Here is a 26419-nt window from a genome sequence, read left to right as displayed (position 1 = left end):
ATACCAAAGAGTGGTATAAACATTTTGGCACACAACATGTCCAGTCAGAAGGTCTTGAGTTGGATCCTGCACCTGCCATTTTCAATCTCTTTGACCCTGGACAAGAAACTTAACCTTTAAGTGCATCTTTCCTCCTTTATAAAATAGAGAGAATGACACCTAATTCATTAAAACAATATCATTCTTTTAGTGAGTAAATGAACTGATGTTTGTAAGGAGCTCAAGAGCTAAATAAATGGTGACCATCATCACAGCTTGGGGATTTTGTTTCTTTAACAAATGTGGCATTTTTACCATAGAGACAAGCTATAGACATTCCAGATTATGTCTAAGCCTAATGTACTCTAAAGAGAGATGCTGAAAAAGTAAAAGAAGAACATGGAATTAGGATAGAAGAAAAAACCACCGAAATATGGAATTATGCAAATGTGTTTTGACCTTTTAATGCCAACTGGCTCCAAAGAAAATGAAACTTCCAACCATGTTCAGCTTTAGATCTAACTGATTTAGAGATCTTTCAAGGATCAACATTCTACTTTTGAGGCAAGAGGGTACAATTTCACTTATAAGATGCAGTCTTTCTGCTGCATTTATCCCCATTCTTAAAGCATAGGGTATCTTTTGATTTTATGGCACCATTGCTTTTTTGAATATTGAAACTAATATCTATGGAATTAGCCAATAGAAGCGAAAAGGAGAAATAGGCTGGGGAGGGAAAAGCAAGGACAAAAGAGCAGGAAGCCACTTCATTTTGTTCTATTTTGAGATTTCACGCTCTGAGAAGTCTGCAAGGCAGTTTTCACAAAAACAGTTCACCACTTTGAAAACAGCCATTCTACTTTTTAATGACAGACATATATGTAGAAATTTGCCAATAAAAAATTTCCATGGGGCCAGCCCGGTGGCATAGTGGTTAGGTTCGCGTCCTCTACTTCGGCAGCTCGGGGTTCGCAGGTTCTGGTCCTGGGCACAGACCTAGCACTACCTGTCAAGCCATGCTATGGTGGCATCCCACATAAAATGGAGGAAGACTGGCAGAGATGTTAGCTCAGCAACAATCTTCCTCAAGAAAAAAGAGGAAGATTGGCAATAGATGTTAGTTCAGGGCCAATCTTCCTATCACACACACACACACACACACAGACACACACACAATTTCCATAGAGCACTTTGGCAATACCCATGAGAATTAAATACATCTTGCCCCATAAATTCCACTTCTAAGAATTTACCCTGTAGATCTGTGTGTCCATGTACACAAAGACCTATATGTACACAATGATAATCATTGCTTTTATTAATAAAAGAATAGAAAGAACGTATTTTTCTTTTAAAAGGGCTAGTAAAATAAATCACAATACGTTCCTGCATTAGAACACTATGTAGCCATAAAATAAAAAGAATGAGAAACATCAGTATATGCTAAATAAAGCAATATGCAAAACGGGATACTGTACGCTTCCATTCCATGTAAAAAATAGGGAGAGTTAAACATGTACCCTTCCACAGAATTTTTTCCAGTTTTATTGAGATATAATTGTCATATAACATCATATAAGTTTAAGATATACAACATAATGATTTGATATATGTATATATTGAGAAATGATCACCACAGTAAATTTAGTTAACATGCATCACCTCACATAGTTTCAAGTTTTCTCCTCATAATGAGAACTTTTAAGATCTCCTCTCTTAGCAACTTGCAAACGTACACTACCATATTAACTTTAGTCACCATTCTGTACGTTACAGCCCAGAACCTATTCATCTTGTAAGTGGAAGTTTGTGCCTCTTGACCATCTTCAACCATTGCCCTCACCCCTATCCCTCGCTTTCCACAGAATTTAGGCTCTCAAATGCAACTAAGTGCACTAGGGTCGAGGTAGGAGATTTATTCTTCACTATTTCCCCTTTTATAATATCTGATTGATTTAAAAAGCTGTACACGTATTACCTTTTCAAGAAACAGAATATGTTCTATTGAGAGTACAGAAAGAGTGCAGTCTCTCTCAGTTTCTGATGCTCCATGGACGTATAAGAAGTTTGGATTATTATCTGACAAGAAGAGACCACGCTACACGTGGCACATTACATCACGTGCCTAGGAAGACATCAGTGAGAAAGGAAATCGCTTGCTCCTTTTGGAAGAGAATGGTCCCTGTATCAGGCACAAACACACCGGGAAAGGCCCTGGAGCACATCCCGGGCACACAGAAGCCAGCTATCCTTGCGATTAGCATTATTGGTAAGCTATGATTTGGGAGCATGACTGGGATTGGTCCTGCATGTTCCGGGAACAAGATTTCCTATCGCTTCTCCCTGTGTGGACTTTCTGGAAGGAAACTGGACTCTTTCCCTGATCTCAGCCTCAGGCCCCACCAGCAGGTGGCTGCTGGGCATGCAAGCTGAGAGGAATTCTGCTGTGTGCTGGTTCACTTGTTAGTTTGTTGCTGGCTTCAAAAACCTGCTGCTCCATCTGCATAGTGAGAAGACGCCCCAGGGCTCTGGTTTTCAGAGGCTGAAATTTAGTCAAGGTCACACAAAACAGTGTGGTGGGCAAGCCTGTGCAAGGGAGCCAGACGTTTTGGGTAGCACCCAGCTTGGCTGCTTGCTATAGTCTGGCTACTTAACCTCTCTGTACCTCTGCTTGCTCATCTGTAAAATAGGCATACTGATCATTCTTCCGTCACAGGGCTGTTAGGAGGACTGGTTGAGCTGATATACTTAGAATAGTGATGGCAGGGACTAAGGACTTCATAAACCTTAGCTATTTTTAGGAGTCACAGCGCTGCCTTGTGAGGTAGGGTGACTTGTCATTATCTCAATTTACTGACTTGGAAGCTGAGGCTCAGGGCAATTCATCCAAATTCACACCATAAATCAAGACTTGGGTTTTAACTTTTAGTTTGAGTATTGGTACTAGCCAGATATGTGCATTTACTGATCACTTGGCCTCTGTTTTCCTGTCTATGAAATGGAGACCTTGATTCCATATGTTTAATGCCCTCTCTGAATGACATAGGCTATGACTATAGTAAGCAGAGATGGGACCAGAGACAAACATCTCCCAATTTTGCCTCTAAAATGGACATAAGTGAAAGTGGGATTGTGTTGGGCCCTTTCTGCAATTGCATTTTATGCTTGAGGAAAGCAAGAGTAGCTTCTGCTTTGTTGTTCATTTGTTTTCTTGTCTAAAATGCTAGTCGGCAGCAGTGCAGGCCCGGTAACCCCTACTGTGGAATAATTTGCTGTTTGTAGCAGCCCTACTTACTAGTCATAATAGAAAAACAAAAGTGCATTTTGCTCTGCACATAATAGTCACATATCTGGCAGACTACATGCTCTGATAAGCGGATGGCATTTGACAGGAGGAGAGTGAATTGGCTTTCCTAGGCAAGGACAGGCAAAGCCAGCCTCACTCACTCAACACCAGCCAATTGATGATGAAGTAGAACCCCAGGTCTCTACTGGAAATTCATTGCATCAAAGAGAGACGCCTGGGGCCCGCCCGGTGGTGCAGTGGTTAAGTTTGCACGTTCCGCTTCTCGGCGGCCCGGGTTCACCGGTTCGGATCCCGGGTGCAGACATGGCATTGTTTGGCATGTGTGCATTATATGTGGTAGGCGTCCCACATATAAAGTAGAAGAAGATGGGCATGGATGTGAGCTCAGGGCCAGGCTTCCTCAGCAAAAAGAGGAGGACTGGCAGTAGTTAGCTCAGGGCTAATCTTCCTCAAAAAAAGAAAAGAGATGCCTATGGCTTGGCATTATACTCAGTTACTCAGTAAACAGTTGTGATTCCAGTGCGCATGTGCCAGGCTCTGTGTTAGGAAGTGTGTGAGTTAAAAGTCTTTCTCTTCTCCACGGGTATTTTTGGTAGAAGCTGTGGTGTAGGTGCTGCCTTGTCTCTGTGTGTGTGTGTTGTTTTAAGGATATCGATTGTTAACACAATATCGGGTCAGGAGATAGAAGGCACAGTCATTAGCAGCAGCTGCCCTCATAAGTTGTTACAGAGCTCAGAGAAACACTAACAGATAAACAAGGTCGACAGGAACACAAGGGGCCAGTTCTGAAGGTCCCAAGGTGGTGAAGCCTTAGCCAGGCCTTTCTTTCCCTAAACAGCAAACAAAACGCATAAGTATTGATGTTCAGGGTAGGCAAACTGTACACTGAACCAAGAATGACTTCACCCCGGCTTGCTCATCATATCTCACGGCAAGAGGTGATTTACAAGCTGCCCTCTATAGAGATGGTGCAATAAAGATGATCCATGACCACTTACACTTGATCTTTGGGGTATTTCTTCTTCTTTTCAGTACAGGAGGGCAGTACGGAGTCAGGTCTATGAATTCACGGCAAGAGCCATTGCCAGCATTTAGTGAGAATGAACCCTGTGACGGTATGTCGAGTCCTTTACATATGCCCTCTAATTTAATCCTTACAATTATTCTAGGAAGCATCATTTATTATTCCTGCTTCAAAGCTAGGGAAACTGAGGTCAAAGAGATCAAGTCACCTGCTCAAGTTCTCCATGGGGAGCTTGGTCTCCAGCATTGAAGTTTGGATTTGAACTTGATCTGTTGGAACCAGGGGGACCAATTCATCCCAGTCTGCACGAGACTCTCTCAATTTCATCTCTGAAAGTCCCATGTCCTTGGCACTTCTCAGCCTCAGACAAAGTAGGATGGTTGGTCACCCTACTCAGAACTCATGCCATGGACCTTTCAGCATCTTGTGGAATAGAAATAGGGAGATTTGAGTTAGAGACTTAGCCTTGATTGCCCATATCTGAAGCAAGCTGTAGCCCAGAAAAATGACCTCTCAAGCCTTACTATTTAAAGTGTGGTCGGTGGACCAGCAGCACAGATGCCACTGGGAGCTTGTCAGAAAGGCAGAATCCTGGGCCGCACCCCCAGACCTACTGAATCAAGACCTGCATTTTCATATGATCCTCGGGTGATATGTATAACCTTAAATTTTAAGAAACATGGCTCTTAAATCCTTTCCAGAACCATACCACTGTGATCCCGGATCACAGGGAATGCTACTAGCACAGCATGAGCCTCTTTTGGGTGTCAGCTCTACAAAGAATCCCAAGTAGAAAGGAGGGGGGCCCATCCCTTAGGGACTTCCACTCTGGAAACCAGGGGGCAGCACAAGGCAGTTTGTAATCAGGTTCAGACTTCATGCGATGGACTGATTTCTCTAAGGCGAGGCAGCATGTGGAGGGGAGAAAGAACACAGGCTTCAGACTCCAATTGACCTGGGGTGGAATCCCGACCAGGTAGCCTGGGTGACCTGGGGCAAGCTGGAAACTCTTAGGGTGCAGATATGCTCTAGAAAGTAGTTAAAATTGCCCATTTCAGTGGTTCTGAATTCCAGCTGTCCTTCAGAATCAACTGAGGCTTTTTTTTTTTTAATGCAGATGCCTGGGCCCCACCCCGAGGGAAGAGGATTTAATGGGATTGCAGTCGGGCCTTGACAATAGCATCATTTCAAAGTTGCCCGGGGGATTCCTTTGTGCAGCCAGGATTTAGATCACTGATCTTCCTCTTAAGGATGGTGGTGAGGTGCCAATGAACCAGCTCACGCCAGCACTGGCACCGAGCAGGCATCCACGCTCTGTTAAATTCCCTGCCCTGTCAGTGGTGCCCACATCATCTGTCAGCACCAGGACTGCTCTCCACAAGTGGGAGTTGAGGAATTCTCTAAGGAAACCAAGAGGACCGGAAAGCCCACGTCTTAGGCTTCTCATTACAATATTCCTATTTATTAAGCATTTAAAAGTTTAGGAAAAAACACAGCCAAAAAAGAAGCAATTTACCAGAAGGTTGGTGTTTAGGATCCTACACAACTCTTTTATAAAGGAAATTTTCTTTAAAGGAACCTGTCTTCTAAAGCACCTTTTAACTGATAAAGCTTCCTTAGGATATGACTCCCAAGAATTCCCATAGACCTCTAAGTTACAGCCCGCCCTTCCTCGGGGCAGCTAATTAAAACACCTGGTGGTAATCATGCGACTTCCATATTGTGCACTGCATGGGCAATAGTTCCCAGCAGCTACAGCGGCGTTGCCTCAAAACAAGGGCACCATAACTTATGAACTGTCACAGCGCTTTACAGGCAGGCTTTGAGCGAGATGCTAATAATTCCATACAGGAAGGGTGGAATGGTTTGCCTTATTTTTTTTTTTTTTAATAGCAGGGCCAGTCAGCCAAAGAAATCAGTCTTTAAAAGTCCAGCAACACATGGAAGGATAAAAATCGATACTGAATCCCTCTTCCCTTCCCAAGCAACTATTAATAAACTCCCTCGGCTTTCAACGTGTCTATCCCCATTAGAGTCTTGGAGAGGAAGGAATATGGGACACAGAGTCTTTACAGAGGGTTTCCTGCCCTGCTCACTTTCTCTCCCCAGACTCTGCTTCTGCAATTTCCCTTTGTTATAGGATAACGACAAAGAACCGATTAGATGTGGCCTTGAAGGTACCTCTAACCCCACAATACAAGGGGCTGTTTGAGGAAGTAAGCAAATGCTCCCTTCCACAGTGAACTAGAAATCTCTGCTGGAATGCTAAGCTGCAGAGCTGAATACATAGTTCCAAGTTGTTTTTAATTTTTTTTAATCCGCTCTTCTCTTTCTAATTCACTTGGGTTTTCACATCCTCATAACAAGGCCCAATCATATGGCACTTTGCAGATTATGAAGCTTGCATTCAACATCTCTGTTGAGGTTCCACATCTGAAGCTATCTGTCAGATAGACTCTTTAACCCATTGTAGGAAAGGAAAAATCGACGCAGACAGATTCAACTATTTGTCCAACATCACACTACGAGCAAGTGACAAAGTTGGTACTTGAACTGGGAGGGTTGGCGAGGACGTGCTGAAAGCTCTTTAACTATACTCCTGTCTCTCTTGCTGTATCTCTTCCAACCAAACCTCTCACCGATAATTGAGATGTTTTTGCAGAGACACTTTCATTTAAAGTGCCACTTACATCAGGTATGAGATCTCCTTTCAGGTCCTTGGCCAGTTTGCCCTGAGATCTGTTTCTCAAACTTTCGCTGGACTGCCAGGGGCTGACACCTGCAGGATGCATTGCCCAGGCTGCCTTGTCAGTTGGCCTCTGGCTCAGTTCCTCCAGTGAGGGGCAGAGGCAGCGCACTGGAGGGTGGGCAAAAGGGAGAAGCCAGGGTATTTCTCTGTCTCTCTCTCTCTGTGCCTACGGCTGAATCCTCCTATCCTTCAATGTCTTAGGCCTGCCGTGATTCCAGCTCCCACCAGGAGGCCCTGGGCCCTGTCCTCCAGGACCCTATCTCTTGCGTCTTCATCTTACAACTGCCGGTGTCTTGCTACTTCTAATCTCTGGGTTGCCTCACGATCCCTTCTGTGGCTTCTCAGCTCTTCTAACACCCATATAACAAATTATCTGCATTAAAGTCCTTCTTTTGGAATTAAGTGGCATGGTTCCTGATTCTGGTTTGACCTTAACAGCTATAATAACTTTTATCAATTTTCATACATTTGTATATTGGGTTGGATATAGAGGGGAAAAGTAAGAGAGAATCAAATTTTACTGACGGCTTACCATGTACTTCCTAGGGCTTGGCACTTTTATATGCCTTGTATATTTTAGTCCTCAAAATAGAACTGTGGGAAACATATTATCATTATTCTCCTCTTACAAAAGAACTGGATATCAAAAATGTGAAGCGCCTTGCCCAAGATTACAGAGCCAGTAAGTGGAACAGTTCAGATTCTAATGTAGGCCATTTTTTCCTCTTTATCAGTCACAGAATAAAGTGCCAGGCTGGGACTCCATCTTGAATAAATCCTGGAGATGGTGTCGTTGTAAATATCAAAGAGTTTGTAGCACAAATGACTTGGATTTTTTTCCCAAGCATTGAGTTAAACTGTGAGATAGCAGGAAATATAATTACTACAAGCCTTAATATCCAACACTGCCTTGGAGAAACGGAGAAAGTAGAGAGAGCCTGGGTCCTGCTTGAGGCCGATTTATGCCTTCTAATTAGTATTTTTGTGTGATTATGAATTATTTGATGTAAAAAGAGAAGGCAGGATAAATAAAAGTATGAGTTATGCTCAGGCCTTGGTTATCAATTGTGATTCCACAAAGTCAAAACACAAACGTATCTTAGATCCCAATCATTTGGATTCATTTCTTTAGCTATCAGCTGCAATATTTTTTCTACCATTAATATTACAAATAATCTTCCATTCATAAAATTATCCCCTATGCTCTGCTGTAAAGAGTAAAGAAAACTGAAGTCAGTCTCAGAAGTACTGAATTGGAGTCTCGGCCTTAACATTGACTAGCTGTGTGACCTTGAGAAAGCAATCTCAGTCATCTGAGGCTCAGATTCCTCATCTAAAAATAGGAATAATTATATTTTGTCTACCTCCTGCAATGGGTCATTTTAAGGATAAAAAAAGCATAATGTTGATGCATTTTGAAAAATACAAATTGCTATACAAGTGTAAGGGATCATGTTTATTAAAGTACGTTTATATTCATTATTGCGTTTTTATCCTCAGAGCAATCTGCCACAAGCACTTTCCCTCATCAGCCGAATGCATGAATATGAAAAAGGTAAGTGTGAAGAACAATTTTACAAAAGCCTTGCAAATAGGAGTCAAAATTATCTCCATTTTCTTCAGCCTTCACAAGTGGCAATCTTCAAAATTGGGGGCCTTCCCGGGCATTTTCAGCTACTTGTACACAGGGGGTTTTCTTGCCTGCCTCCACCTGTGGCAACAGAATGTTGTGATCAGGCGAATTGATACGATGCACACTTCTACCATCTTAGAGGATGATTTGAGGTGTTTTCAGACATTTTGGTCTTAATATTGGTCTTAATAGTCTATTGATTTGTCCCTCTTCTCTTGACACTGCAGGGTCCCATGAAGAGAGAAGGAAATGGAAACAGAAAAAAGATTGGGGAATTCCTTAGGTTTATTTCAAGATTTAATTCTTAAAGACTAGTCCTTTTACAGATTTAAAAAAAAAAAAAAAGCAGCTAGTGTCTCAGGAGCAAAGCGGAGCTCACGTCTCTTGTCAACACACAGACACCAGCTTTCAGGGGGAACGGCAGCCTTAAAGGATCCACTGAGAAAGGGGCTCTCCTTCCTCTCTGGTCTCCAACAGCCATTCAATCTTGCACAATCAACACATGTTTGAAAGTGCCTGTGTGCCTGGCATGGAGCCGAGCAGGGTGCTGAGGATACAGATCAAACACCATTCATCCATTAGCAGAATTCTCAGCTGCCAAACCCACCCCAGCCACAGCCCCCATCTCCCACCAGGCACAATGGTGCTTTGGGGCAGACCGTGTTGGCTCAGAGCACCAATCCTGACTCTGCTGCCCATTTCCCTTCTGACCTTGGCCAGGTTACTTTTCTTTCTCCTCCCCACTTACAGAAATGTGATACTGCAAGTGGGCGAAAAAAGACAAAACTGGAAGGTTGATAAGGAGAAGGGGTTCAGGGCACCCGATCCAGTGTTCTGACAGAAGTTCCTATGCATTTCAGGATTTGGAATCAAGAGGGTTTCGTAGAAATACCTTCAATTTTAAAGGCCGTGCAAACCTGGAGCTCACATCCAATGAAGGCCGACTTCCAGCTGCTTCATAATGATTTTAACGCTGCAACAGAGCAAAGCATCTTCCTATTTTCAACCCTAGCAATTTGGTTTAAGCATGATCTCAACCACTTTAAGCTTTGATATTTCTAGCCACCTCTTATGCTGTATTTTCTCTTAATGCCAGCAATCATGTGTGAAATTCTGTTGCAAAACTAATCTTTGTGGGAAATGATATGTAATGGTTTCTTTAAAGAGAGAGAGAGAGGGCAGCGACTATGACCTTTGTTGTTTTTTGACATGTTTTTCAGAGTGTAATACAAATGGAAACATCTCTTTCTCAAGGTCACAGAAACAGGTTTCTGCTTATACAAGCATTACTCCTTCTTAAGCAGGAAAAGCTTTGAAAATTATCCTTATGACTTGATTTCTAAAACCTCTAAGGTATATAATGGTTGTTAAACTTGAAAGCCAGCTGTGCTCAAAACACAGTTTTATATCCATCTTATTATTTCAATAATGTTTTACCTTGCAAATAATGTGAAAAGATTTAGGAATACATAAAAGATGTGAATGAAGAATAATATTTGGGTATTTATATAACAAAGTACTATTTGACAAGCCAGTGTGAAACATACACACACACACACACACACACACACACACACACACACTAGCCAACACATGTTGTCTTATCAAGGAAGGTTTCAGTCAAAAGCAGCTGTGACCAAATCTTCTGGAATGGAAGTCAGAAACCACTAATTTAAATTTTTCATTTGTTTTCTAGAACAATTATGCCACCCACAAAAAGCGTAACTTTGCAAGTCGTCATTATCTCATGAATTTTGGAACTTATCCCTTAAATAAACTCATCTCATTTCCATATAATTACAGCAACTAAGAAGGTCCTTTGGAAAAAAATACAAATTTTTAGCTCAAACTTTAAGGGTGCAATAAGGAATCCGTGTTACTGGCATATTGATCAAATTTGGTTCCTTCAAATAAAAACTTCATATGAATTTAAAGAGGATTGTCCTGAGGGAGAAATCTACGGTTTTTGAAGTTCTCTCAGATTTCTGCTTCCTGCATATGATCCTTTCCAACAGTATTCACCGGCCACAGTGTCCATCCTAGTTATGCAGTAATTTACGGAACATCATTTCGATTCATTTGCAATAAAACATAATGGTAATGATTTCAAACTTTAAAAAGGGGGGATCTGGATTTCCAAGTTCCTTCCTGAATGATTCTCCCCCCGTCAGCCGCAGGAAGACAGAAACACCTCCAGCGTGTTTAAAAGACTCTGGTGGACCTAATCCCCATAACAGATCACTCAGTGCAAACTAATTAGGGCGAGTTAAATGTTTCCACTGAAAACATAAAAAAAGAGGAATGTTTTTCTCTGCTGCCTGCTGTTTTTTGCTCATTTCCTTCCTTATAACCTCGCCGCCTGTTTTTCTAACATACTGCTTTAGAGGTGAAACTTGATGGTCCAGCCACAACCAAAAGTGTAAATGCTGACTTGAGAATGTTTTAAACATCCCAGGGGAAAAACAAAGTCCCTCCTATGACAATGTACAAACCTGTCTGTTATAGGCAGGGGAATAGGTTTCTGGCCTAGAATTTTCCTACCAGGTTTTTTTCTTCCAGCTGTTATATTAAAAGCTTCCTCAATCAAGTATTTCTTGTTATGATAGGAACTCCATTAAGTATTTTTCCTATTTTTCTTAGGCATATTCAGAAAGACAGCTGATCCACAGTTAACCTAAGCTGAACCTGAGCGGCTCATTCACACTTTCTAAATTTTGCTCGCCTTTTCTCCAGGTTTAATTAATACGCCATTAATAGCAGCCTTGAGAGTGAGCCCTCCTATTTGTCTCTAAGTTCTGCTCATTTGTTTAAGGTGCATCAATTCTTTTTTCAGGAATATTCTCATGGAGCAAGCCCCAGCCCCACCTTGGCTCTAAGCTCACCATAGTCTCCATCTGGTTTCCTCGGGCCTGAAAACGTCCTGATCTTCGGCCACAGAGAATCTCCTCAGTGCCATCAGCCTCCCATTTTCTCTCCTGATGGCAAAGGGTTGAGGCATGGCACCTCTCTGGCCAAGCATGGACAGTTTGTGAGGTTGACATGACACTGGCAACAGTTCCCCATTCCAGCAGTGGAGAAATGTGTTGGGCCAGATGGAAAGGGGAAGATGATTCAGACATACGGTGCTTAGAGCTGGAGACAGTACATGGTTACAACCTTCTGCCAGGCTCTGAGAAATAGCTGGGAGGCACTCAAGCAAAGAGCCTGCCCTTCCCACCAGCACACTCCTCTTCACCAAACTGTAAGATGGCAGCTCAGGGCTGTTGTACTGACAACCACCCACTGCCTCTCTTCCTTAATCTGGGGCGAAATCTCCAAGCTGCCTTGCTTTTATTTCTGGATAAATTATTAACGGCTATTCATCCTTGGCAAATGTAATTTTGAACTATGTAAAATATTTATGGGGTGGAGAGGGTAACTTCCTAAGTATTTATTATTTCCCTTGCTTTTACAGTAAATCCCAATCAGGTTGCTGACTGGGATTTTCCTTGCTTCCCTCTCCCACGTGAACCTTATTTTTAACTCCAAGTAATGAATGCAGGATCAATAGAATAAGTAACAAAAGTATCCACGGTGACTGAACAGCAAACTCTTAAATCACTGCGCAGTAAGTGCAAATGAACAATTATTGAAAACACTGCACTAAAATTTCAATAGGAGATAAGAGTGAGGCTTAAGTCATTAAAAGGGTCCATTAGTCTTGTAAGTCTGAGACAGCACACTCAAAACATGAGCTATGCTTGAGAACTGGAAATATTACATATTCCACCAACTTGCACGCACACAACTGACTCCAACTGAGCAAGGACATGGTCCAATTGTCCAGTCCCTAAGGGGAAGGAGGCATACAGAGAAGCAGAGAGGCTGAGCCTTGATTCTTCAGTTATATTTGACAGGGAGGTGGGTGTGCAACACTGACAAATTAGATTATTTATAAGGGAGTAAATATGCCGCTTGCATATCAATTCACCCAGTGTTACAGCATCACCATGCTCTCCATCACTCCCCGCTGGGGATGCAAATAAAAGACTTCTGACACTTCTACCCCATTCCCACAAATCACCAGAAGAGCCCAAGAATGCAGCCCTGCTTTCCCTTTGTCCCTGTTCTCCCTGACTTCATAAACCATTTGCAGTTCCAAAACGGAGAAAGTAACGGGCAACCAAATTGCAAAGTGAAAGCACTGGTTTGAAAAATCACCTGAAATAGCTAAAATTTTGGACACACACACACACGCATGCACACACACACATAAATATACGCACTCATAAATATACTTACATACATACATAGTCTTAGGGATTTGCAAACATTAGAATGCTATAGAATCTTAACATGCCCGGGTTGTATTGCTCAATTTTTCTTGCCCTAGCTCTTGTACCATGCATTTCATTAGAGACAGGTGGGAGCCCAGAGTTCTGGGTGTCTAACAGCTTGAGTGAGGGGCCACATAACATAACCTGAAAGAAACGGCGTTCCTGAATACATACGATTTCCTTCGTGAACAGAAAAACACATATGATGCTGGAATCACGGTAAGATTGAACCACGCTCACGACAGAGAGGGCAACTTTAGCCTTGTCTTTCAAAGAGTATAGCTTCATCTGAAGTAGGACATCACATTTCATTTTGTACTATTAAAACTTGCATTACACAGTGAAACTAATTGTCCTGTGGGTCACTCTGTTTTCCCAGACGGCTGGATGAGCATACAGTTAATAACGTGAGCAAGCCTAGCGAACAATTCCTCCAATAGCCACATGATAATCCAGTACAGCATGGATGGCCTCTGACCAGTACTTTTAGACTATACCACGACTCTGGGTAACGCTGCTCCCCCACCACAATCACATAGGGAGTTGTTGCAAGAGGCCGAAAACTTAAACTACAATTATAATCTACTTGCCATTTCTCATATATCATTACAGAAGCAGGAATTTTATTTTGCCCAAAAGACATATTATCTTTACCAGCTTTTCCATTTATCAAAAATATATTCACAATAAATACTTGCTATTTTATTAATGGCCAATAAACAAGACTACCACCTCCATTACTATGCCCTGGAAAGAGGTGTTAACTCCGGATTCTGTTTAAATTTGGCTAGGAAATGAGAATCGTTCTTCCCAATCAATTTCAGTATTTAAGACTTCTTTTCCAATATGACACAAATTATAGGGAAATCAAAACTGCTGTCAAGACAACTACAGGCGTTCGGATTTGCAACTTGGGCTCCTTCCACACTTTCGCAAATGTTTCAAAGGCTCAAGAAAACAAAACAAAGCAAATAGTACACACAGAAGTAAATACCCAAGAAGCTAATACTGCCCACTGCAAGTTTATCTAAATGAATCGTTAGTCTGAAAAATGACTCTAGACTTCAGATTTAAAGCAAACCAAGAAATCACCCAGAGCATTTGCATCTTGGAATCCTTCCCACGCCGCTCGCCAGTTGCTCTCACAAACGTTTTAGTATCAGATAGATGCCCTTAGATGACGACGCGGGATGAACTTACAGAAGGAAAGCATAACTTCAGGGAGGAGGAAAGGATATTCGGTCCTAATCCTTGGCTGCTTCCTATTTACTGAAGGGGTTTTGCCCTCTCTCCTAGCAGTAAGTTGCAGCGTTACCCTGCGAATGTACAGCTCCCAGCCGGCTCGCAGCGCTCCACTGATAGCCCAGATCTGAGCCTCAGCATGTTTTCTGGAAATGCACGCAGCTCAGCTGAAAACCTTAGGGAGGTTTCCACCGTGGCACACAATAAACTGCACAAATATTTAACAGCTCCGGGACCTCTAAGGGTTTAAAATAATATGCATTTTGTGCTAGGCTGCTGCTAGATGGGAAACTGGGATGGTATGGAGTGTGCTCAGCTGCTTAACTACTGCACACCAAAGAATGTTTTCCCATTCCGCCTCAGAATTCGGGAAAAACCAAAATGCTTAATAAAACATTGACATTGACTAAGCTTTCACAGCATCAGTAGTCTAGGAACTTTCTTTTACATTCCATTAAGTTAGCCCATTACTTCCCACGCATCATATCTCCTTCTTCACCTAGCTAAAAAAGCCAACTTCATGCAGACGAATCAAGGCAAAGTTTATCCACCCCCACCCCTGTCTCTTTTCTTTTCCAACTTAAACTCATCCATGACTAATAAATAGCCCCAAGTGTGGCACAAAGCAAGCTTCGAAGGCTCCACCAGCTTGGTCCTCCAGTAGCCAACTGGAGGTGGGTTTAATGTAATATATTCTCGCGGCTTAAAGATTTTGTAAAGGGCTTGTCTGCACTGATGAAGAGCTGGGCACCCCCAGAATTACATCATCAGAGTTAACACTCACCAAAATACATTATGTTTCTCATTAATCAGACAGCTGGAACCCCACCGCGGCGTCTTCAGCATCAGCTCGCACCCAAGGCTGACACGCAGAGCAGAGCCGTTTCATGCTACATTCGGTGGAAATGTCCCCGGCGTGGAGAGCAGCGAGCGCCGAGCGTGCCTCCCCCGCGGGATGAGCGCCTTGCGGCTGCCTTTCCCGGGCTACGATCCCCGGCGGCAGGAGCGTGCGCTCGGGCTGCCTGCTGCACTGCCCATCCTTACTGTAATCCGACTCCTCCTTGCGATGTCCTTGCCGCGCCTGTGACATCAGGACTGAGAGTACTACAAACAGACACCCCCACCCCACCCTACCCCACCCCCGGTTAGCAGCGGCTCCATGAGGTGCTCCGATTGCCTGCCTGGACCAACCATGGTTCTCGGGAAGCTTTGACGAACCCGGAGACCTGGGAGGGGGCGGAGTGAGGGGCGCGAGAGGCTCTCTTAAAGAGAGAAGGGTCTCTGGATCCACATAGACTCGCACAGGGGAAATTCACCAAGGTGCGGGAGGGGACGTGGTTAAGGCGAGTTCTGCCATTAACGTGTAATTAGACACACTTTTATCCCGCCCCTCCGGTGAATGTCGTTCTCCTCGCCAAAATTTAGCCTCCTCTCCCAAGTTAAAAAGGCAGTGGGAAAAGGATTGGCGCTCTGTGCCTGCATTCTCTTTGCTGTGGGCTTTAGGGTTTGTTGTTTGTGATGTTTATACCTAAAAGGAATAAAAGATTCAAGGGACCATTACTAGGGTAGTAGAGGATTTCACTTAAAAGTGCTCAGATCACAGAAACTCAGTAGTTGGTGGACAGTTATTTTTATTTTTTGAGTATTTTCTGAGCTAGGTTGATTGAGAAATGTAAAGAAAAATAACTGGTGATAAAAATCACCTCCCAGTTTTACGAGATCACATTTGCTGTCTCCCTTAGTAGGTAGTAGAAGGGACACTGAAGCTGAACTGATCTTTGACCCCTGAAGGGGAGAGAGATTTTAGCCTGAAACACAACCAAGATTGTGTCATGACTTTGGTCACCAGTATAATATAGATACACACATACACACACACATACGCATGCTCACACGCCCATTAAATTTGAGATGAACAGTCAAGAAAGACAAAGCTTAGCCAAGCCTCTGGCTCCTCCAATAGCCTAATGAATTGCAGTCCTTATCTTACATAGAAAAGGATGTTAGGAAGAAACCCCTGAAAGCTGTGCTGATTAATACTTAAATGCTCAGCATGGAAAATAAACCCACAGAGCAAGTTCCGTTCCCTAAAGACTTAGCACTTTGGGACCCAACTTACCTACTGGACCATTCAGACTTAAAAATTTCTAGAAAAATCTGTGAAATTAAGAACTGAAGATAAAGACAGAACTGCAGCCTATGGAAGGAAGCAATTGATATATTTTTAATACGGGTTTTTATAAGCCATGGTAGCAAATATTTCTACACGCTGATATTAAAATATTCAGTGGGCTTTCCTTGCACAATTCTATATCTGTTGGTGGATTTAACGCATATTGGAACTGGGGGCGGGGGGGCTGAAGCTCATAATATCAGCTTGCCATGCAATCTTGCAAAAATGCTTAACCCCCCATTTCTTATCTGTGAAAAAGTACGGTGACCAATATCCTCTCTCGCAATGGATTATAAAGAATTTAATGAATGCGACTAGGTAATCATATATAAATCAAAACTATTTCTGTGAGTCTTAGGATGAATCTAGTGACGTTCTTGTAGAAATATTCTTCATTTAAAGCAACTTGGAGGAAGAGTTTAAACAGTAAAGAATATTTACTTTTTTCCTCCTTTTTTAAATTAAAAATAAAAAGAATGTTACAGGAAAATCCTGAAGAAAACACGCAAGTGTTTTTCCTTTTGGACAGATGGAAATCATCCAAAAGTACAATTAATGGCCCTTCCCTCAGGCAAAAGAGCCATCTGTGATGCAGCTTATTCATGAGGCTCATCAGATGTCTTGACCTCCTACAGGGGCTAGGGGGCACTGTAGTTTAATGTTAGAGTTTTTGGTCCTTTTGAGTTCCTGTAGTTAGCAGATGCAGACCTTGAGAGTTGAGGTTAAAACAGGAGATTTAAGACGCTCAAGGACTGTCTTAATAATTAATAACACGCTTGAATTTGCATGGCATTTTGCAGTAACAAGCTACTTTCACTCATGTCCTCTTCTTACTCACTAACAGAGATAGAAAGGTGGACATTATCCATGTCACAAATCAAGAACTTACGGCTGAGAAATGTTAAGCAACTTTCTCAATGATGCGGTCAGGAAAGCAGTGGCCTTACTATTTGTATGTTGAATTGGTGTTAAAGTCCCCTGCAGATGTCTTTATTCAAAGACATAAATTATAAATTTCCCAATTATAATGGCTCAGGTAAAGGTCTTCCCCAATCAAATTATGTCACTGAATGTTCCACAAAAAAAAAATATGTCTATATGGTCATGAATATATAGGCAGAGAATATTCGGTAAGAGAACATTCCAACCTCTGCCTGGTCTGTAGAGGATTATGCCCGAAAGAACAGCATGTAGCCTCTTAAAGAGCATGGCATCTAGAAGCAACTGAGTGTTACACCCATACGATGGAATTCTGTTCAACCAAAAAAAGGAAGGTGTCTGCTGTATTTAAAGCTATGCCCCACCCTCCTTCAATTAAGGGATATCTGGAATGTCAAGGCCTCAGATACAAACGCTGCTTATTTCTGGATGGAAAGCAAGTGATTTTTATTTTAATTTTACATTTTTATTGTTTCTGCTAAAATTACTTTATTTGTATATATTATATTTATAAAGGGAAAAAAATGCAACTATTTTTATTTTCAAACAGAATAACACCCAAAGAAATGCACAGATGATGTTGGCCAGACATGGTTTGTGGACATACCAGCTGTGCCTGAGAGATGCTCCCACATATGACCTCCAGGAGAAGACCCAGCAGCTTCCAGGGAAAGACACAGTTCACACCTCTGACCTTTATCCATCTCCAAGAAGGTCTGAGAAGCTGAGAGATTCTGAGAGGGAATCATGTCACTACTTGTCATATAGAAATATACCTTTCCCTATTAAAAGAAAGGATGCTCTAAAAGCAGTTACATATTTGAAGCAAAAACATTATGGTAAGATGAGAATTTTCTCTCTGCTCGAATGTCCAGATAGGTACCCGCTGAATGCCTCATCTCCTTCAGGTCTGGCTCAAAGGTTGGTCAGTGTAGTCATCCCTGCTTTCCCTTTTCACAGCTTCAGATTGCCTTTGTCCCCCTCCTGGCATTCCCTGGCCTCCATCCCTCCCTTTTTATTCTCTGTAGCAGTTATCACCATCTGACACACAACTGCCGACATCTGTTTATTCTGATCTCTCTTCTCTGGAATGTAATCTTCTTGAGGGCAGGAATTTCTGTTTGTTGTTCACTGCTGTACCCACAGTGCTTATAAGGGCATCTAACATTTGTTCCTTCTCAATACATATTTGTGAATGAATGCATGAACATACTGAGTACAACCGTATTGTGTGTAAAACATCATACTTTTCTATGTGCCTGCAGTCAGTTCTTTGAGGTTGATGGTGTTTTATGCAAAGTGTTTGCACAAATCGAATTTGTCCATGCTTAGCAGCAGCTGTTCTTAAATTCCATGCAATACAGATGCCAGGTGGTACTGCAGGCCACAGTCTGTGCGCTTGCTGGTCCTCTCAAGGTCTCACAGCCGAACGCAGCAGTAATTTAGCACTGAGTTAGCACAGCCCAGTGTGTCTTCCACTGCCTTCCCCGGAGCCTTAGTTTAGTCCACTTTCATCCCTTACCCATATTGCAGCAATAAAATTTTATCCAATGTTCCTGACTCCAGGCTTGCCCGAGTCCAGTCCATTCTCCATATTAGATCCATTATTATCTTTTTTTAAACAGATATGATCAAGTCACTACCTTGCTCAATACTCTTTACTGTCTCTCTGTTTCACCCACCAGGGTATATAAGGCTTTTCACAACCAGGCCCCTGATTACTCCTCCCTTTGTAAATGCTTTATCCTTTACACTCTTCACTCCAGTCCTGTTGCATGACTACAGTTCCCCTAGAGGCTATATTCTCTCTTACCAGCTCTCTTTACCTTGACAATTCCTATTCAACCTTCCGGTCTCTGTTCAAGTATTCTTTCTGCTGAGAACACTTTCCTAACCTCAAGACTGAATGAGGGGCTGCTCTTATTTTTTTCACAGAACGCACTAGACTGATTCCTATTCCAGCGTTTAAACATAGTGTGGGAATTTCCCTTGACTTGTCTGTCTCTCAAATGAAAGAGGATGCTCTTTTTTTAATCTCCATGACATAATACAAATCAGTACTTAATGAATGAATTCATTTTTATCTATTCATTCATTCAATATTTGTTGAATAAATTCAATATCTTTTGAATGCCTACTTTGCGCCATACATCGTTCTACGTACTGGATAAAGATACTGCAGAAAGTGCAAAGGACAATAGGGGACATTCCTGAGGGGAAACTGAGAAGAGCAAAAAGGCCAAGGAGCTGGAGCTGAGTAGGTTCTGAAGAGCATATTAAGAGTTGAAGTCGAATAGGTCACATGGAGCCTAATTCAGTAGGACTTTGTAGGTCATATTATAAGGACTTTGATTTTTATTCTGACTTATGTAGGATGCCTTTGGAAAAACAGGATTTGACATATTTTAATGGGTTAGCTATGGCTGATGCATGGAGAATGGATAAAAGGGAGCAAGAGAAGAGGCAAGGTGACCATTTAGGAAGACTTCGTATCTAGCAAAGAGATGATGGCTTGGACCAGGATAGGAGCAGGAGAGGTGGCAAAAAGTGGTCAGAGTCTATACATCTGTCAAAATGGGTCAATAGGATTTCCTGATGGGTTGGATAGGCCATGAAAGAGAAGAGAAGAGTAATGGATTACTTAAGATTTGGGGAGTGAGCAATTGAAAGGATGGAATTTCCACTAACTGATATGAAGACGACTGTAGAATAACATGTTTGGGGGGGGTTAGGTGATAGTCAATGGGGGCGTATTTATTTTGAGTTTCTTATTATATATTCAAGTGGAAATATTCCATAACAGTTTGGTATGTGGATCTGTGGTTCAAGGGAGATGTTTGAGCTTCATATTTAAATTAGGAAGTCATCATTTTATAGATTGTAATTAAATCCATGAGACCGGATGATATCTCCAAGGGAATATAGATGGAAAAGGAGAAGAGGGTCAACACTGAGCCCTGAGGCATTATAAGAGCAAGAGGCCAAGTATGTGGGTATTTGGTGATTGAATATTTGTTGAAAGCATAATAATCTGTTGAATGAATATTTGTTCACATATGAATGATATTTGATGGAAGGCTATTTATTTTAAGCCTGAGTTGGCCTCCATCTAATATACCACCACCCAATGTCAACACAGTTTGAAAAGTGGAGAAATAGGTAATTTGTCTATATGAGAACAAAGGCCTAGTTTAACTGATCTGTGCAGTATTTTGATCAGGAAGTTTTTAGATTGTGTAGACATAACTACAAACTCATAAATCATTTTTATTCCTAGATTCTCATTTGATGTTTCCATTGAAATTAAATGCCTAGGAACCTTAGTCTGGAAAATTAATTGCCTAAAGAAAAGAAGTGATAATATTCTGATAGGAATAATATAGTATTCATAAATACTATAATGTTCCAAAATTCTACCTATCTGAATTTCCCTGACTTTGGAGACATTCAATAAATCCCTTCTATATGTGGTCCTATCTATTCTGATAGTCGGTTAATAGGAGCTCTTTTACAATATTTAGTAACTAGCATGGAGAGCGCTCTTAGCATTCTTACCTTAGAGCTGCTATGCCTTAGGCATGTTTACTTACTCAAAAAATAGTTACTGGGGGTCGGGCCCCATAGTGTAGTGGTTAAGTTCAGCATGCTCCACTTCAGTGGCCTGGGTTCATGGGCAGTTCCCAGGTGCGGACCTACACCACTCATCAGCCATGCTGTGGTGTTGACCTGTATATAAAGTGGAGGAAGACTGGCACAGATGTTAGTTCAGGGCTAATCTTCCTCAAGCAAAAAAAAGAGGAAGATTGGCAACAAACGTTGGCTCAAGGCTACTCTTCCTCAGCAAAAAATAAATAAATAATAAATAAATAAATAAAAATTTACTGGCTACTCATATGCCATGACCTGGGTCATAGGTGCTGAGGGTACACTGATGAAATTACAGAAATCTCTGTCTACATGGAGCTTACATTCTAGGAGTTTCCATATTTTAACCTATCCAGTAGTATTCCCTTCCACCTTTCTGTCACGCAGAGAAAGGACTTAAACATCCTTCGTCTCATTCATTCATTGGTTACTTGGTTACAGTTTATCACTTCTTTACTCTCAATAGGATAGACATGAGGCAGGGGGCATATCTACCATGTGCATGCTTTATCCAGTGACTCAAACAGCGTCTAAACAATAGGAGGCATACAATAAAGATTTGTTGAGTGAATAAATATCTCAAAAGTTTTCTACTTCTAAATGACGTTCCATCCTGATCCTACTGAGAATATAGTTATATTCTACCAGGAATGCCCTTCTCTATTCCCCTTCATTTGTCTAGATGGTTATATTCACCACCCAAAACTGCTCAGAGATTTTGTTTACTAAGAAGTCTCCCTGGGCTTACGTGTGATTCATTTGCTCCCCTAATGAGCTACCAAACATTCTTTGCATAATTCTACTACAATATTTATCAGATTGCTTTTCAATAATCTGCCCAGTTATCAATATCCCCCAAGTAGAATGAGGCTCTTTGGAGTCATGGAAAAAGTTAGATAAATATTATTTCCTTGAATGTTTTAACATACCCCAGAATGTAGCATAAATCCATGCCCGGGACATGGTATATTGGGTTAGTGACTGGAACATGCCATTAACATCAGACATTTCCCATGATTTAGGAAGCAACACACTTCGCTATGGCTGGAGACAAGTATCAGCATTACCCTGACAAAAAGGAGACATCAAGAGCAATCTTAGGGTATAGAGAGAATCCCAAAGCTCTGAGGAAAGGCCAGCCAGGAACCAGATCAGCTGTTAAGCAAAAGTCAGATTAGAAATTTTGTGGGTGGAGTCGGTCAGGAGGCCAATACGGAAGCCAAGTACCAGAGTCAAGAAGGGAGTTTAGGCAAAGAGTGGTGCAGGAAAAGCTAATCAAACCCCTGGCTGCTCTTATAGGCAGCTTTTATTAGTACATTGGCCCTGATTGATTGATAGTCCTGATTCCCTTTTAATGGGAAGCTTCACAAGCTTCCTTTCTGAAGGCACTCAGATGATCTCCCTCCCATGCCTCGCTGTCCTCTTTCTTTTTTTCCCCCAAAGCCCTTCAGGAACTTACTCAAATTTTTATCTGTGTTTTTATAAGGCTGACTGAGCTCTTGCTTTATATCTATGTAAACATTGTCTCCAGAAGTTGATCGACACCACATCATAAGTTTGGTTACCCCAGACCACCTAGTTTGGAACCTTCTTCATTGGAAGTTAAGTTGTTATAACTATTAACATCACTGGCCAAAGGGCAAAAAAGAAGTAGAGATCCTATATAACAAGGCACTGAACTGTGGTGTTTGAGCTACAATCCTGCTCCTCAAAGCAATTGATCTTATTTAAGGACATGAAGCATATATCCAAAAATATAAGTAAAAATAAAGATAATATAAAGTAAATGACAAATAACCTATCATATGTATGTAAGGGTTTGGTAAAAGATGAAATTATGATGGTTTCAGGCAAATCTGGAAAGCTGCAGGGATGAGGTAAAACTCAAGCTTGATCTTTAATATTGGCCCCAATTGATAACACGTTGAAAAAGTTGGCAAAAGACATAAAACAAAGATGGGATTGGGCATGACATATCTAGGAGACAAAGAACAAATTAGAGTATTAAAGAGCAAGTTTCAGAAAAGATTTTCATGCAAAGTTGGAGAGGAAAACACAGAGTCTATATTAGATGTGATGTCACATTCCAGGTTAAAGGGTTTGAATTTTATTTGACACCTAACGCGGGAAGTGTTTGCTGAATGAATATATGAATGAACCTGAAAGTGTTTCCAAGGACGGAAATGTAATAATATGGCTCAAAAGATATGTGGTGACACAATAACATGAGTTAAAACATCTTGTCTGGCAGATTGAAAGATCTTATACACTCCAGAGGTTTCCAATTTTTCTTAAAATAAAATTCATTTATGGTTCCTGGGCAGCAATTTGAGAATCAGCCCTCTTCCTACCCAGCCTCACAACAAATGTGCTTGCAGACAAAATGGAAGAAGAAAACAGCAGCATATTGAATTTCTTCTTTTGCTTTAAAAAAAAGATCCTTCAGGATAAATTGAGTACAGCTCTAGTAAATTTGGATGCTTTAGGTCATGGACATTCCATTTTTATATATACTGTGATAATAACTATACAGAGTGAGCAGAGAGACAGTACAACAGTGCCCCAATGTTGCAAGAATTCACAATGTAATTGAAAGTGTTTCCAAGTGTGCATAATTCTGTGCCTCCAGTCAAACACAGTAGATGGGAATTTGTTTGGGCTTCTTCTGTCAAAACGTCTAAAACACATAAAGGAAATGTGTAAATGGAAAACAAAACATTACATTTTCAACATTCTTTTAATTATATCTCAATTTCAATCTTGGCTTTGCTCAAAATAATAATAATCCTCAGGGTTCATCTCTGATCCTTTTGGTGGATAAAATGACCGAATGTGATTTTTACCCTTGACTCAAAAGTGTCAGTTCTGGAAATCTACAGTATTTGTCACCATGAATACCATTTAACTGCAGCAATACGCAAAGGAACTCTGCACAGCCACACGTGAATACGACTGGAGGAACTTAATTAATCTTGCTGTCACTTCCATGATGCTTTTCATTAGTTTGGCTACTATCTGATCCACTGGCCTTCTCTGTATTGGAAATGGCTACCCACAGCCTCTTGTAAAAGCATTTTGGAAAGGTAAACAAAGACTCACCTTTGTGGGAGGGAGTTTTTATGCAGATAGACATTATTACTGCTACTCTAGTAGGGAGGTAACCTTCACATTTCATATTTAAGATTATAAAATCACAAGAAATATGAATATCTAGTCTGTCCCCGACTGAGAAACTGCTTTAAAATCTGTATACAAATTATGTATTTGAAATGAAAGGTCATACTTTTCTTCATATTCTTTTCATGAATACTGATTCTTAGTGCATTATCGTGGACTGTTCTGGCTAAATATAGAATATAATTCGTAGGAAATCTAGACTTTTTCACTGATCTCTGTTAAGTGGATTAGATTAAAGTTGGATTCAACTGGTAGAATAAAGCAAGTGATAATTCAATGATAGTAACAGTCCTTTCTGTGAGTCATATTTTTGAAAGATTGGTTTAATATGTGTATAGTTTAAGTATAATTTTATTTATATACATTCTTTTTTGCATTCTTTTTTCAATGCTGACCATAATTTAATTTACTAAAAAACAAACTAGAATGATTTTATAAAATGTCATCACATTTTAACTATATGAAAATCAATTCATACCTGTGGAATAGCCATGGCGAACTAGAAAAGGAACTCACCAACAGCTCAACATATGTGGTGGGCTCTGATAAAGAATTACAAAAGTAATGTGGGCTCTTTCTTCATGTATGGAAGCCAGCCTCCAAAATAGTCCCCAGTGATTCTCGTTTCTTAGTAGTCACACTCTTGTGTAGTCCACTCCCACTTTGGATAGGGCTGACCTGTGTAACTAATAGGACCTTGTTGAAATGACCACGTGTGGCTTTCAAGATTAGGTCATAAAAGGCAAAATGGCTTCTGTTTCTCTCTGTTGGATCACACGCTTTAGAAGGGAGTTGCCATGCTCTGAGGACATCAAGAAACCCTATGAAGAGGTACACATGGCGAGGAACTGAGACTTCCAGCCAACATCCAGCATCAACTTGCCAGGCAAGTGAGTAAGCCATCTTGGAAGTGGATCCTTCACCTTGGGGCCAGGCTTCAGATACCTGCAGCCATGGCCAACATTTTAAATGTAACTCATGCGACACTGCAAGTCAGAACCATCCAACTGATAAACTCCCAAATTCCTGACCCACAGCAACTGTTGAAGTGATAAACTGGTGAAATGATAAACATTTATTGCTGTTTTAACCTTCTAAGTCTGGGGTAGGTTTTTTTAACGTATCATGGATAACTAACGCATCATGGACCTTTATAGCCTAGTTGTAACAATGAGACTTCTGTATAATATTAATTAAAATTATGACAATGTGCTCTAGAGCTTGGCTGAGATAAAGATAGATAAAGGGCCTTGAAGAGGTAAGTATCCCTTTGGGTCTTAGTTTCTTAATACACAGAATGATGATGTGGGAATGAACGAGGGTTGCCAATGCAAGAGCCTATAGAGACAAGGGAAGTAAGACAGCTGCATAGGGTAAGTGAGATGTATGCATAGAGAGTGTTAGAGACTTTGGAGGACTGAAGAGTGTGTGTCAACTATCAACGGAGTGCCTGTTACTTAACTTCGATGGATAGTATGCTATGAGGGAATGCGAACCCAATGTTGCCAGATTCTTCCATTTTTTTCCCCAGTTTTTACTTTCTATGACTAAAACATTATCCATTTGATAAAAACTTTCCTGTATGTTCAGTCAGAAGCCATGGTGGTTTAAAATTGTGATTGAAAGCATTTTTCTCCTCTTTTTTTGCATTTTCTCATATCTTCAGGATTTTATTCAAGGATCTCTGCTATCGTATTCAGCTGTCCCATCTGCTCTTTCCTTCCATTACTCTCTCTACCCTTCTCTCTCTATCTCACAATCAAACTTCTATCAACACATATTCCTCCCTGCCTGTTATCATGCTCTCCCATTAGCCTATCAGGTCCTTCCTCAAACTTTTTTAACCTGTTGAAATGCTGTTCATCCTGATGGCTTATTTTATTTTTGGTTTATAGGAGAAATTTATTTGAAGAAATATTGCAATATAGAAAACTACATAAAGTCTTCATTTCCACTCATACAGTGGTAGATTTGATATAATGCATAATAAAAAACTTTTAAAATCCAGAATGCACAAAGTACTGCCCGGTTTGATCACTAGGTCATTAGTCGATGACCATCAAGGATGAGCCTTCTCTGGAAGGCTTTTCTTGATTGCACAGTCATAATTAGTGACTCTTTTCTTACCTCTCAAGAGTAATGTTCTTTATTCCTTGAGTCCTACAAGGAGTGTCTCCCTGTTTCTGTTGTGAAATCTCATTTGGCAAAATTAATATGTCCCATTTATTCTCTTGT

At 41.1% G+C, this 26419-nt stretch overlaps 1 protein-coding gene across 2 annotated transcripts in view; it reads right to left on the bottom strand.

Moving 5' to 3' along the window:
• Positions 1-15297, bottom strand: part of ZNF385D (zinc finger protein 385D) — a 277992-nt gene extending 262695 nt beyond the window's left edge. The window contains exon 1 of one of the 2 annotated variants that reach the window (XM_046682724.1): positions 15035-15297. In XM_046682724.1, coding sequence (XP_046538680.1) covers positions 15035-15056 — 22 coding nt within the window. In that variant the 5' untranslated portion in view covers positions 15057-15297. Of the gene's footprint in view, positions 1-14208; positions 14287-15034 lie in introns of those variants that run through there. The other variant, XM_046682734.1, reaches the window with a different exon arrangement.
• Between the last annotated feature and the right edge of the window lie 11122 nt (positions 15298-26419).

This window comes from Equus quagga, chromosome 1 (assembly GCF_021613505.1).
Source record: "Equus quagga isolate Etosha38 chromosome 1, UCLA_HA_Equagga_1.0, whole genome shotgun sequence".
Taxonomy (NCBI): domain Eukaryota; kingdom Metazoa; phylum Chordata; class Mammalia; order Perissodactyla; family Equidae; genus Equus; species Equus quagga.
The sequence above is the reverse complement of the archived record's forward strand: the minus strand, read 5'-3'. Positions and strand labels throughout refer to the sequence as shown.